The sequence below is a fragment of the Thalassophryne amazonica genome, chromosome 3, assembly GCF_902500255.1.
Source record: "Thalassophryne amazonica chromosome 3, fThaAma1.1, whole genome shotgun sequence".
Lineage (NCBI taxonomy): Eukaryota > Metazoa > Chordata > Actinopteri > Batrachoidiformes > Batrachoididae > Thalassophryne > Thalassophryne amazonica.
The window spans coordinates 69,173,082-69,188,150 of NC_047105.1; the positions used below are offsets into that span (position 1 = coordinate 69,173,082).

At 41.6% G+C, this 15,069-nt stretch overlaps 1 protein-coding gene across 2 annotated transcripts in view; it reads left to right on the plus strand.

Moving 5' to 3' along the window:
• pfkfb4b (6-phosphofructo-2-kinase/fructose-2,6-biphosphatase 4b) overlaps positions 1 to 15,069 on the plus strand; it is a 65,931-nt gene that overhangs the window by 42,758 nt on the left and 8,104 nt on the right. For both annotated transcript variants that reach the window (XM_034166644.1, XM_034166643.1), the window contains exons 4-12: positions 2,494 to 2,560; positions 2,632 to 2,706; positions 2,783 to 2,839; positions 4,682 to 4,803; positions 5,837 to 6,044; positions 11,168 to 11,314; positions 11,399 to 11,503; positions 11,606 to 11,735; positions 11,897 to 11,959. In XM_034166644.1, coding sequence (XP_034022535.1) covers positions 2,494 to 2,560; positions 2,632 to 2,706; positions 2,783 to 2,839; positions 4,682 to 4,803; positions 5,837 to 6,044; positions 11,168 to 11,314; positions 11,399 to 11,503; positions 11,606 to 11,735; positions 11,897 to 11,959 — 974 coding nt within the window. The remainder of the gene's footprint in view (positions 1 to 2,493; positions 2,561 to 2,631; positions 2,707 to 2,782; positions 2,840 to 4,681; positions 4,804 to 5,836; positions 6,045 to 11,167; positions 11,315 to 11,398; positions 11,504 to 11,605; positions 11,736 to 11,896; positions 11,960 to 15,069) is intronic.

Below are 15,069 nucleotides of genomic sequence, written 5' to 3' on the forward strand. Positions count from 1 at the left end.
TTGGATGTCGTGAACGACATGCAGTTTTCTAAGACCTGTTTTTTTTCTGAGCAAAGCATTGCATCAGAAATTCCAAAGGCTGTTTTTCCCTTTAAGCCTGGGACACTCTACAGGTGTCACGCTTGCATCACGATTGTGTTGTGCGTTTATTTTCATTTTGGCGGCTGTGTTAACAGATTAAACCTTGCATATCGCCAGCATAAGGGATGCGTCACATATGCCTGTGTACCATGTCTCTCTCATGAGAACAGACCAGGAACCTGTGTTTCATGTATGCTGTAAGCACCATTCAGCTAAAGTAGACTGAAAAATGATTTTTTTGACATCATAGCAGCTCTTCTTCTTTTTGCTGCTCCCGTTAGGATTTGCTACAGCAGATCAGTCATTTCCATTTCACCCTGTTCTGTCACACCAACCACCTGTATGTCCTCCCTCAGCACATCCATGAACCTCCTCTTTGGCCTTACCAGCAATATAAAAAAAGAAATAATTCAGATATGAAAAATATAAACACAATTTAAAAAGCCTCCTGCCCTCTGGTGCCCTCAGGTATCAAGAGCCTCCATCCCTGCTCCACCAGACTCAACAACAGCTTCACCCACAATTCAAGAAGCTGACCCCCCCCCCCCCCCCCCAAAAAAAAAAACCCACTATGGACTCTGAACCATCTGACCTACAGAATGACTCTTTTTGCACTACTACAGTGTATCAACAGAAATTTTCTGCTGCTATTACAACTTCTAACTTATACAGCAAAACGTTTTGCTGCTACTTTCTTACATATACACACCATACCAAATATGAAACCAAAATTGCACGTTAAATGGAACCAAATTGGCACGGTAAATGGGACGAATGATCAATATCACGTGACATACAAACTACCAATCAAATGACAAGGATCTATTTCTATTTAGAATTTATCTATTGAGAAACATCTTTTCAATTCCATTTGTATGTCTTGTACATGTGAAAAGATGACAATAAAGCTGACTTTGACTTTGGGGAAAAAAAAAATGAAGCTGAGTGGATATTTAGCTGGCTTGCCAATAGAGACATGGCTTTGAATCTCGCTCATGTTACAATTCTGTGTCCTTGGACAAGACACTTAATTTGCGTTGTCTGTCCACTCAGCTGTAAATGGTTACCAGCCTAAGCTGAAGAAGTAACCTGCATCAAACTGGCATCCCATCCAGGGGGAGTCATACCAGAGGCTATGGAATCAGGAAATGAGCAATGTGTCGCAGACGGAGCAGCCTCCCCCTAAAAATTGGTCCGCCCTGCCTTCACTGCGCATGGGTCATTTGGGACCACAGCAGCTCATTCTGAGACTGACTCTCTACACCCAAAGTGATCAAAAGGAATAATGTGATTATTAACCATCAGATGGCAAAGTAAAACCTCTTAAATCATTGTAAAGTCAGTTTTAAGTAGAAACAAGGTGATAATCAGTGAGTCGCTACTGACTCTTTGAAATGACGGAGGTGCAGTGAAGGCAGCATCGACAGCTTGTCTGGCTGCTCTGATTGCTTCCTCCGTCTTTTATGATGAAATAATGCTGAATATATGTGGAAATGATTGTTGTACAAAATCTTCATATATCTGTCACTGAGGTAAATGATGACTGGAGTGCAGTTTTAAGCAGAAACGAGGTGATAATCAGTGAACCGCGGCTAATGACGCACAGAAATGATGCATGCGCAGTGAAGGCAGGGTGGACCAATTTTTAGGGGGACCGTTTGGTCAACGACACCGCCACCAGCAGGCCTTAGTGTCTATATAGGACTTCCATCTTCTTTATTTCAGTGATGGGGGGTAAAAAAAAAAGTCACTTTACTACTGTCCGGTTACAAGAAGTTTCTTTCTTCTCTTCACTTTTCTGAATGCTCCTCAACTAAGCTCACATAGATCCCTGTATTCCACAGGGGGGAAAAAAAATAAAGAAACACCAGCATCTGAGATTAAGAGTATTTGAATTCAGATTAAGGGCAGAGACTGGTGCAATTCTAAGGTTTCTGTAGTGATGCAGTATTATGCACCTGAACTTTGTAAGGCTCTGAGGACACCGTGGACATATAGTCTACACTTGATACGCTCACCATATTTTCTGTGCATGGATATGTAGCCTCAGACTGGACTTTTTACATCTTATTGACCAATATGAAAATTCTACATCAACCATGAGGGGAGGTGATGGTCTCGTGGTTAAGTGTTGGGCTTGAGACCAGAGGATCCTTGGTTCAAATCCCAGCCTGACCGTACAATCACTAAGGGCCCTTGGGCAAGGTCCTTAATCCCCTAGTTGCTCCCGGTGTGTAGTGAGTACCTTGCATAGCAGCAGCAGCAGCCTGACATCAGGGTGAATGTGAGGCATTGATGTGTAAAGCATTTTGAGCATCTGATGTAGATGGAAAAGCGCTATGTAAATGCAGTCCATTTACCATTGCTCGTTATGGCTCATGAGACATCTCCTGACCCTATTTCTTTCCACAGTCAGTGTGCAATGGCAGCACTGAACGATGTTCGGCGGTACCTGAGTGTGGAAGGAGGACAGGTGGCTGTAAGTAGCGCACACATCATTTGTTAATAAGTACATGTCAGAGCTATATGAGGAGTATGTTTTGTTTTTAGGTCTTTGATGCCACAAATACAACTAGAGAAAGAAGAGCGACCATCATTAAGTTTGCTGAGCAGAATGAGTTCAAGGTATTTCAATGATGCAATTAAAAAAAAAAAAACAGCCATCATGATTTCACATTTATTGTATGTTTTGTCAATCCAGGTCTTTTTTGTGGAAGCTGTATGTGAGGATCCAGATGTCATTGCTCAGAACATAGTGGTAAGAACTGAATCTTTTATTCAGAAAAAAAGGCAACGTGGTTGCTGTGAATAAACTTCAGGTTAGTATCTCAATGGGCTGCGACTGGTGGAGAGGTGAGGAGGCAGAGACAAATAATCGCGCCAGAACAGGTGACTACGCAACAACTTTTTCATATGGAATCTCATTAAATTGCTCCTCCCGACACGTGCGTGGATGGCGGCAAACTGTCAGCTGAATGCTGTCCGGAGTGGCGATGAAAATACGAGGTCTGTCCATAAAGTATCGTACCTTTTTATTTTTTTTTTAAACTTTATGGATTTGATTCATATGTTTTCACGTCAGACAAGCTTGAACCCTTGTGCGCATGCGTGAGTTTTTCCACGCCTGTCGGTGACGTCATTCGCCTGTGAGCACGCCTTGTGGAAGGAGTGGTCCCGCCCCGTCGTCGGATTTTCATTGTCTGGAAATGGCGGAATGATTTGGGGTTTTTTTTCCATCAGAATTTTTTCAGAAGCTGTTAGAGACTGGCTTTCGGTGAAAATTTTACGGGCTTCACAGAGAATAAGGTCTGTTAGTACAGCTTTATGGACCCCTTTAAGGACGCTCAGCGCGCTGCGCTCCGAGCTGCGATGACACGGCACAAGCCACCGGACCATTTCTGAGCTGATGGCTCTGTGGATACGAGACCGTCGTGTGCTTTCTCTGGTTATCACAAGAGCTGGACATCAGCCATTTTCCGGCAGATTTCACTTTTAACAAGAGATTTTGTCATGGAAAGCCGCGCGGAGGCTTCGCGCGTCACGACCGATTCGCTTTGGAAGCGAGACAAAGGAACACCTCCGTTTCGGCGTGTCAGAGGACAAGTTTGGACATGTCCAGCTCTCCACAATTTCACTGATACTTACTGGACTGATAAGCATTGAAAGCCGAGATAGACATCACCACACAGGTGATGTCCAGCATGCTGATCATGTGTGTGCAGCATTAACCTTATTTTCACTGCAGTCCTCAGAAAAATAAATAAAACAATACAATAGATCCAGTTCATTCAGCTCCTCCTTGGCCAGATACACGGGCACGTATCAATGGGCTGCGTGCGTGTGCATGGTGGGTGGGCGTCGACCAATAGCATGAAACTTATTTCCAATTCTGTCCTCAGAAAAATAAGCAAATAAAAAGAGGAAAACACAGTAAATTAGGTTCGCGTAGCTCCTCCGTGGCCGGACAGGACGCTTCCGACCCGCAAACACGTGCACGGCAGGTTGGCACCGACCAACAGCATTAAACTTATTTTGACTACTGTCCTCAGAAAAAAATTAATAAAAAGAGGAAAACACAATAAATCAGATTCCTGCAGCTGCTCTGTGCCGGACGTGTCCCACCCGCTGACTCACATGCATGGCTGGTGGGTGCTGGCCAGGCTGCAGAGTCGGGTGTCACTTGGCCACTTCCAGAAGCACTGTTCCTCTGCGATCATACAAAAGGAAAACTGTGTCAACCCCACGCAAACAATCCCACATGTTGCACACGTTTTGAGTCATTCAGACTAGTGAGAGGTATGAGGCGCCCACCTGACTATTTAGCGAGGAAGTTTGTCGCATGACCTTTTTGGTCTGTTCAAAAATCAAGCGACGCGCAGGCACAGCCCTGTGACTGAGGCGAGGGGATGGTGAACCTTGCGCCGAACTGCACAGATTTACTCACGGATGTCGTTCACAGGCTGCCGCAGCCCGGTGAGATACTAGCCTCAGTAAAATAGTGTACATCAGTGATAATCTTAAAAAGATAACTGATGCATTTTTTTATGTGAGTGTGCAGCGGAACCAGATTTTCTGTGCTGACTTGCTGTGGTGTTTGTAGCAGGTTAAACTGAGCAGCCCTGACTACATCCACTGCAACACAGAGGAGGCCATACAGGACTTCATGAAGAGAATCGAGTGTTACAAGTCGTCCTACCAGCCACTGGATGAGGTTCTGGACAGGTGAACATCCACCATATAAAAACGTCCCAAAGCAGGTGAACCAACTTCACAACATCCAGTGATGAAAGTGGGCCATGGAAGAAAAAAAAAAAAAAAAAAAAACCTTTTTGGCAAGGGCCAAAGACCCGAAGCCCCTGGTGGGGGGTCTGGGGGTTCTCCTCCGGAAACATGTGATATCTCAGATGCATTCTGGTGCATTTTCAGGTCTATTTACCCACCAAAAAACATTTTTAAAAAGTTTTTTTTGGGGGGGGCCGGGGGTCAGGTCAGTTTTTCCACCCCAGTCTTTTCACACAACTTGCATTGTGTTACCAGCCTTTAATCCAAAAAACATACATTGCAGTTCAGAAAACTACACCATAAAAGAAATGACAATTTAAAAATAATAATTCTCAGTATCAGTTCAAATGGAAGAACAGGAGCATTTATTGCACATTAATGCATCAACTTGTTCAACCTTTACTCACTTCTGATTTCCTAGATTTGGCAGGAGCTTTGGAGCTATTGATTATCTGTTTTCAAATTCCTGGTCACCTTAAAATGGTTATTTTATGGTTTAAACTTGAAATAAAAAATGTAAGTTATTTGAAGTTGAGACTTTTTTTTGTAGTTACGGCAGTAACAACAAAAACTGTAGCTTTATTTGGTTAAAAATAAAAATAGGTCAAACAATCAGCTCGATAGTGATTGATTCAACATCCAGCAGCTATAAGCTAATTAGCTGTCCACAACAAAGTAAACTCTTAGGAAAACAACAGTGCAGTCCCCAAAAATATAACTTTAAGCCCAAAACAAATGAACCCTTCTTCTTTGGAAATTATTGGCGGTTTGCAAACCAACGTGGTGCATTACTGCCACCAACTGTTTGGGCATGCAACTGAAATTAACTGAATGGATGGATGGATGTTGTCAAAAATAACCTGGAAACGGTCACCATGTGAGTGAAGACCGTGATTTCCGGGAATTTCCAGAAAACATTCATAATTGAACATCACACACGGTTCTGTTTATTTACATGATTTTTGTTCTACAGGGATGTGTCCTACATTAAGATCATGGATGTGCGCCGCCGTTACCTGGTGAACCGTGTCCTTGACCACATTCAGAGCCGCATCGTCTACTACTTGATGAACATCCACATTACTCCACGCTCCATCTACCTGTGTCGTCACGGTGAGAGCGACCTCAACATCAAAGGTCGCATTGGAGGCGACTCTGGCTTGTCCGCCAGAGGGGAAGAGGTGTGTTTGAGTTCATACTCTGCTTCCATGGTGGATCTGCCACCCCTGGGCAATGTTACGTAATGGTACCAAAAAAAACAGAAGAAGCCAATATGTGGAGTTTCTGTGTCCTGAAATTCAGCTGCATTTCTCTGTTTGCTGTACACCTTGAGCTCCTTTGTCACCTGGTCACATCTAGAAATTCATTCATTTAGCTTATTTTGATGTGATACATGATGTTGAGAGCTGGCAGGGATGCACATCTGTCCATCAGAAAGTCTCTGTCTCCTTTGATTACCCATAATTCTTTCTGTGCATCAGTTAGGGGCTGTGTGACAGTGCCGAAGTGAGAACTGGCCTTCAGAAAGATAAAACCACCAATGATGTACAACCCCAGTTCCAGTGAAGTTGGGATATTGTGTGAAATGTAAATAAAAACAGAATACAATGATTTGCAAATCCTCTTCAACCTATATTCAATTTAATACACCACAAAGACAAGATATTTAATGTTCAAACTGATAGACTTTTTTGTTTTTGTGCAAATATTTACTCATTTTGAAATGGATGCCTGCAACACATCTCAAAAAAACTGGGACAGGGCAACAAAAGACTGGAAAGTTGATGAATGCTCCAAGAACACCTGTTTGGAAAATTCCACAGGTGAACTGGTTAACTGGAAACAGGTGAGTGTCATGATTCGGTATAAAAGAAGCATCCCCAAAAGGCTCAGTCATTCACAAGCAAAGATGGGGTGAGGATCACCACTTTGTGAACAGCTGCATGGAAAAAATAGTCCAACAGTTTAAGAACAATGTTCCTCAACTTTCAGTTGCGAGGAATTTAGGGATTCCATCATCTACAGCCCATAATATATAATCAGAAGATTCAGAGAATCTGGAGAACTTTCTACACATAAGCGGCAAGGCCGAAAACCAACATTGAATGCTTGTGACCTTTGATCCCTCAGGCTGCACTGCATTTAAAAACCAACATCATTATGTAAAGGATCTTACCTCGTGGGCTCAAGAACACTTCAGAAATCCATTTTTTGTTAACACAGTTCATCACTACATCTACAAGTGCAAGTTAAAACTCTACCGTGCAAAGTGAAAGCCATACATCAACAACATTAAGAAACGCTGCCACCTTATCTGGGCTCGAGCTCATTTGAAATGGACAGACGCAAAGTGGAAAAGTGTGCTGTGGTCTGATGAGTCCACATTTCAAATTGTTTTTGGAAATCATAGATGTCGTGTCCTCTGGACAAAAGAGGAAAAAGACCATCCAGATTGTTACCTGCGCAAAGTTCAAAAGCCAGCATCTGTGATGGTATGGGAGTGTGTTAGAGCTTATGGCATGACAGCTTACACATCTGTGATGGTACCATCAATGCTGAAAGGTACATCCAGGTTTTGGAGCAACACATGCTGCCATCCAAGTAATGTCTTTTTCAGGGATGCCCCTGCTTATTTCAGCAACACAATGCCAAGCCACATTCTGCACGTGTTACAACAGCGTGACTTCGTAGTAAAAGAGTGCGGGTACTAGACTGGCCTGCCTGCAGTCCAGACCCGTCGCCCATTGAACGTGTGGTGCATTATGAAGCGCAAAATACGACAACGGAGACCCCGGACTGTTGAACAACTGAAGTCGTACATCAAGCAAGAATGGGAAAGAATTCCACCTACAAACCTTCAACAATTAGTGTCCTCAGTTCCCAAAGGCTTATTGAATGTTGTTAGAAGGAAAGGTGATGTAACACACTATACCACTGTCCCAACTTTTTTTGAAATGTGTTGCAGGCATCCATTTCAAAATGAGCAAATATTTACACAAAAACAATAACGTTTATCAGTTTGAACATTAAAAATATTGTCTTTGTGGTGTATTCATTTGTATATAGGTTGAAGAGGATTTGCAAATCATTGTATTCTGTTTTTGTTTACATTTTACACAACGTCCCAACTTCATTGGAATTGGGGTTGTAAAAATGGAGGCTTGGAATCCATTAACGCTGAAATGAATGGAATGAACTGTTGATAAATTCTTCATCTTGTTGAAACTGTTGTATTTATCACAGTAATATTTATAAGGACAGGTCTGGGAGCATGTGCTGGTTACCTTCATGGCCACCACGCAGGTAGGTCCGTCCCCACCTTTTGAAAGCAGCTGTCTGTCTGCTGCAGCCAGGTGAAACATGGATGCTTCCTTGGCCTTCTACAGCCTCTGGGGGCCTCAGCACTGATCCTATGCTCACGTTAGCAGAGGCAAAGCAAAGACTTGCCATTAATATTCAATCACAATGGGTGTTTTACAGCAGCAAGAGACAATGGCCACTCTGCCGTTAGCTAGGTAGGGCCAGAATAGACCAGAACTGTATTTGATGCAAATACTGAGTGACAAGACATGGCAACTGTCAGTCGGAGTAAATAAAGGCACAGTGACATCAGCTGGCTGCTAGCACAAACAATATAAACCAAGATGACGGAAAAAGCAGCTTATTTCTATATAAATCTGTTTATCATATTTTGTAAATCTTAGTGAGACATAAACACTTCTAAATATAAAACCGCTGTTTCTCTAACCAAATAACACCTGTGAAGTGATTTACAAGACATCTTACGGAGATGTTGGCGTAAGATGGGAACGCCTATCAAGCAACACAGCCAACTGCTTCTCACCCTCATTTGTAACTGTGACTGTAGGGTGAGGCAACTGTGCGTTACATCATGCTCAGAGAAATGCACCACATCACCAAAATGTATTACGCCTTTTATCCGAGTACCCTTAAGAAATTCCATTTGACACAGTCATTTCGGCGGTACCCAAGAAGCCTCAGAGGAGATAAAGCACCTACCCATCCATCTATCTAGTCATTTTCTGTACTTGCTAGCTCCAATCAAGGGTGCACCTTCAATGCTATAAGCCTGATGGAGACAGAAAGTTATTCATTTTTGAGATGTTGGCCACATTACTGCCATCTAGTGGCTGTTGGATCTGCTAGCAATCATGCAGAGGCTACATTGCATTTTTGTGGCCTGTTACAGGAGTAAGAGGAGGTACAGCACAAACTACTGAAGGAAATGGGGTGAGATTTATTGGGCTGCCCACCCATCTACCACTCTTCAGTAAATTTGAAGATAAACTTTATGCAAAAAGCCATGAATGCTTACACAGAATTAATCTTTATTTGATTAGACAGATAATCTCTTTTGTATATTTGAAATGTTGCAGTGACATCTGAACACTCCGTTACTTTCAGTAATTCCTAACTAATAAAAAATGGATCATAGCAGCAACTGGAAAACCAAAGTCAAGAGAAAGTTGTAAACAAGCTATATACGAGGTCTATTAGAAAAGTATCCAACCTCATTTTTTCAAAAACCATATGGATTTGAATCACGTGTGATTACATCAGACATGCTTGAACCCTCGTGGGCATGCAAGAGTTTTTTCACGCCTGTCGGTTACGTCATTCGCCTGTGGGCAGTCTTTGAGTGAGGAGTCGCCCACCCTCTCGTCTTTTTTTTTTTCATTGTTTAGGAATGGCTCAGAGACTGCTGCTTTGTTTGATCAAAATTTTTTCAAAACTGTAAGGCACAACTGAGTGGACACCATTCGATAAATTCAGCTGGTTTTCGGTAAAAATTTTAACGGCTGATGAGAGATTTTGGTCTGGTAGTGTCGCCGTAAGGACGGCGCCTGACCCGACCGCGGGGGGTCGTGACAGGAAAACACCTCCGTTGGAAACCTTAACGGGCAAGTTGGAACATGCCCAAGCTGTTAAACAATTTCTCAGTTACTCACTTGTTGAAAGCCATCAAAAGCCGCCTGAATTTTACAAATGGTTTTCAACACGGAGGTGTTTTTCCTGTCGCGGCGCACACAGATTCGCCGAGTCGTCACGGAAACGACTCGGCGAATTTGCGCGCACGTCTTTCATTAAAAAATGTCCTTAAACAGTGAAATGTCCGCATAAAGTCCTCATGCCGGCCTCTTCTGAATCTTCTCTGTTCTCTCACGACGTCCTTGGTGAATTAAGCCTTAAATTAGGATGTTTTCAGGTCGAAACAGGCCGACGACGGCGCCTGGAAGCGCTGCGCGACGTCCCGCTCTGTGGGAAGTCCTTACACCGACAGAAACACCCCATAATCTGTCATCAGCTGTTAAACTTTTCACCGAAAACCAGCTGAATTTCTCAAATAGTGTCCACTCGGATATTCCTCACAGGTCCAGAAAAAATTTTGATAAAGCAACGCGCACCATCTCGAGCAGCGTGTGAAACAAAGGAATTCAGCCGAGAGGGCTGGACCACATCTCACTCAAGACCTGCCCACAGGGAAATGACGTCACCGACACGCGTGAAAAAACTCACGCATGCGCACGAGGGTTCAAGCACGATTGGTGTAATCGCATGTCATTCAAATCCATATAGTTTAAAAAAAATAAATAAAAGTGTATGTAAGTGTGGTTTCTTATCTAATAGACCTCGTGTGTATGTATATATATATATATATTTTTTTTTTTTTTGACTGAGAAGTTAGACCGTTACGGCTTGTTTGTTTGTGGCTTCTTATATTTTATACATTTTGCTACTTTTCTTTTGAACATCCTTGCTCATGCTAATATGTTCGTCATAAATGGTATGGTGTATTTAGGTCTTGTTAGCATTGTGTTGTGCGATTGTTGCTGTAATTGTCTTCTCGCGTTGGGCTTGAGACCAGAGGATCCTCTGTTCAAATCCCAGCCTGACCGGAAAATCACTAAGGGCAAGGTCCTTAAGCCCCTAGTTGCTCCTGGTGTATAATGGGCATCTTGTATGGCAGAACTCTGACATTGGGGTAAATGTGAAGCATTATTGTAAAGCGCTTTGAGCAGATGGAAAAACGCTATATAAATGCAGTCCATTTACGGTACCATTTACCATTCTCGTTTTAGTTTTGATGGTTTCATCTTTCTACCAAATGTGCTGTGATACCACAGAATGATTGTATCATCCAAAAAGGGTCCAAGAGTACAGCAGTAAAGGAAGTGATGTAAACAGCATTTCAAATGTTTCAGCAGGGAGTTTTCCCTCTTTTTTCAGAAATAATTGTTTTGAATAGTTTTCATCTGTCATGTCAATATGTTTTTAATCCTAGTTTGCCAAGAGTCTTAAGAAGTTCCTACAGGACCAGAATATTAAAGATCTGAAAGTTTGGACCAGCCAGATGAAGAGAACAATCCAGACAGCGGAGTGCTTGGGTGTGCCGTACGAACAGTGGAAAACTCTCAATGAAATAGATGCTGTATGTCTCCACTGAAAGGTGGGGGGGAATCACGGTACTTAACAGATTCAAGCATCAGTGAAATGTCTTATTCCGTTTCTGTAGGGTGTGTGTGAGGAAATGATGTATGAAGAGATCCAGGAACATTACCCAGTGGAGTTTGCACTGAGAGACCAAGACAAGTACCGTTACCGTTACCCTAAAGGCGAGGTGAGTGAAACACCTCCAGCGATTTTCTTTACTTCTGTAGGTGTCAGTAGAAGACTTTTTGTTTTTGCTGTGTGTGATTGATGTGATGTGATCTTCCATCAGTCGTATGAAGACCTGGTGCAACGTTTAGAGCCTGTCATTATGGAGCTGGAGAGGCAGGAGAATGTTCTGGTCATCTGTCACCAGGCCGTCATGCGCTGCCTTCTTGCATATTTCCTGGATAAGAGTGCAGGTAATACTTTACTCTCAGGCAGTCTGCAAAAAACGAAACGAAAAGTCAACGCTTCTGTGTAGTTTGCTCATTCATAATACATTGTGTGTCTGAACATGAAATGTTGCATATGTCAGTTGATATTTACAGCATGATGAGTCTTTCTGTCTGTGCCACCACAGATGAGCTGCCTTATCTAAAATGCCCTTTGCATACTGTACTGAAGTTGACCCCTGTGGCATATGGTGAGGTTTTTTTTCTTGTCTCAGAAATGTGCACAGACTACCAGCACTGTTAATCACATTGAATTACCATGAAACATTTTCTAGTAATCTCTTTCTTTGTCACACATAATGCAATTCTCTTACAATTCATTTAGCTCACCTCTTCGTTTCCACATGCATCTACATGTTGAATTGTGAACACATTATTGCGGTGGTTAGCACACTTGCCTCACTGCAAGGAGGTCTCTTGGTTCACGCAGCCACACCCATTCTCCTGTACATCTGGGGACTCATTTGTGACCTGTGTTTATCACGTGTGCCCTTTCCAATGTAAGAACAAGAAATTAGAGTGCATCTGGAAAGTATTTACAGCACTTCACTTTTTCCACATTTTGTTATGTTACAGCCTTATTCCAAAATGGAAGAAATTCATTATTTCCCCCCTCAAAATTCTGTACACAACACCCCATAATGACAATGTGAAAAAAGTTTATATATATATATATATATTTATGCAGATTTATTGGAAAAAAAAACAAGCAAAGAAATCACGTGTACATATTTATGCAAATTTATTGGAAAAACAAACAAACAAGGAAATCACGTGTACATAAGGATTCACAGCCTTTACCATGAAGTTCAAAATTAAGCTCGGGTGCATCCTTCTTCCACTGATCATCCTTGAGATGTTTCTAGAACTTACTTGGCGTAAACCTGGGATAAATTCAGTTGATTGGACATGATTTGGAAAGGCACACACCTGTCCCGCAGTTGACAGTGTATGTCACAGCACAAACCAAGCATGAAGTTAAAGGAATTGTCTGTAAACCTCAGAGACAGGTTTGTCTCAAGGCACAAATATGGAGAAGGGTACAGAAACATTTCTGCTGCTTTGAAGAGCCCAATGAGCACAGTGGCCGCCCATCAAATGGAAGAAATTTGGATCCATCAAGACTCTTCCTACAGTTGGCCGCCCATCTAAACTGAGCGATCGGGGGAGAAGGGCCTTAGTCAGGGAGGTGACCAAGAACGCAATGGTCACGCTGTCAGAGCTCCAGCATTCCTCTGTGGAGAGAGAACCTTCCAGGACAACAATGTCTGCAGCATGGTGATGGCAGCATCATGTTGTGGGGATGTTTTTCAGAGGCAGGAACTGGGAGACTAGTCAGGATTGAGGGAAATATGAATGCAGCAATGTACAGAGACATCCTGGATGAAAACTTGCTCCGGAGCACTCTTGACATCAGACTGGGGTGAAGGTTCATCTTTCAGCAGGACAGTGACCTGAAGCACACAGCCAAGATATCAAAGGAGTGGTTTCAGGACAACTCTGTGAATGTCCTTGAGTGGCCCAGTCAGAGCCCAGACCTGAATCTGATTGAAGATCTCTGGAGAGATCTGAAAATGACACTCCCTCATCCAACCTATTGTAGCTTGACAGGTGCTGCAGAGGAATGGGCAAAACTGTCTAAAGATAGGTGCACCATGCTTGTGGAATCATATTAAGAAAGACTTGAGCCTGTAATTGCTACCAAGGGTACATCAACAAAGTATTGATTTGCCCTTCCCCAAATCCAAACCCTACAAATTAGGGTTAGGGATATAAGATCTATAGTCACAGCAAAATATCTAATTTAACACAATTTTTCAAAATAAGCAACTAAATAAAAGTTAGTGTAATTCATGGTTTAACAGTGTGCAATTACAATATTCTACAATCAAAACATTAAAGAACAGATTACCCATCTTATAGTAAATGTCATCCACTAAACTCAGTCCATATTAATAACAAACAAACTTTCAGAATATTACTTCCTTAACCTACAACTTGTAGGTTAAGGGAGTACTGTACTGTCTTATGAGGTAATGTAAAATGTCATAATAAAAATGACATTTTATAACCCTGTATTTAAAAAAGAATGTAATTCCTGTTATTACTTAACAATATTAGACTGAATAAATCAATGCAATATATTTTTGTTTGTTAAAAATATAAGGAAAAAGGTTCATTCATATTATATACTCTCTACATACATACCATAATAGCCCTATTCTTATTCTGTATACTCTGTAATTCTCTGTAATATTGTGTAGTTTGTATAGTCATCTTCTATCTGTCCCTCACTTCCTGGGACTACAAAGACACACCATTTATTATGTACCCCTAATATCAGCTCAACAAAAAACAAACACACAAAACAGGAAAAAAATGTTGTAAAGGTTACTAAAATTCAATTACATTTTACTTAAATCATTTGCTTGTAAAGTGGCTCCATAAGCTCACCTTCACTAATATCCTTGTTGCTTGTGTTCTTTTATGGTTTGGTCTTTTTATTGTTTTTAAATTTTAATTCAGTTTTCTCTGTTTTTATTTTGCTGTGTGAAATGCCTTGAAGCAAACTCATCGCAAATTGGTGCTATATAAATTAATAAATTTGATTTGATAAGATGAGGGACCAACACCTGGACCAGCAGCTTCTGCTTTGTTTGAAACTAAAGGCCATGAGGTTCATAATGTTAATACTGCATTCTGATAATACATTTTTTATTGTAAAAAGTTTAACTTATTTGTGTGTGCGCGCGTGCATGTGTTTTTGTAGGCAGGTGCGTGCCGTGTGCGGCTGGACTGTGGTCATATTATATTGCACAGAAGATAGGCAGGCTAATGCATGTTTTTCTGTCCTTGTAATAAAACAGACTTTTCCAAATCTGCACATACCGTATACAGTAGTGTTCAGAATAATAGTAGTGCTGTGTGACTAAAAAGATTAATCCAGGTTTTGAGTATATTTCTTATTGTTACATGGGAAACAAGGTACCAGTAGATTCAGTAGATTCTCACAAATCCATCAAGACCAAGCATTCATGATGTGCACACTCTTAAGGCTATGAAATTGGGATATTAGTAAAAAAAAAAAAAGTAGAAAAGGGGGTGTTCACAATAATAGTAGCATATCTGTTGACGCTACAAACTCAAAACTATTATGTTCAAACGGCTTTTTTTAGCAATCCTGTGAATCACTAAACTAGTATTTAGTTGTATAACCACAGTTTTTCATGATTTCTTGACATCTGAGAGGCATTAATTTTGTTGGTTTGGAACCAAGATTTTGCTCATTTACTAGTGTGCT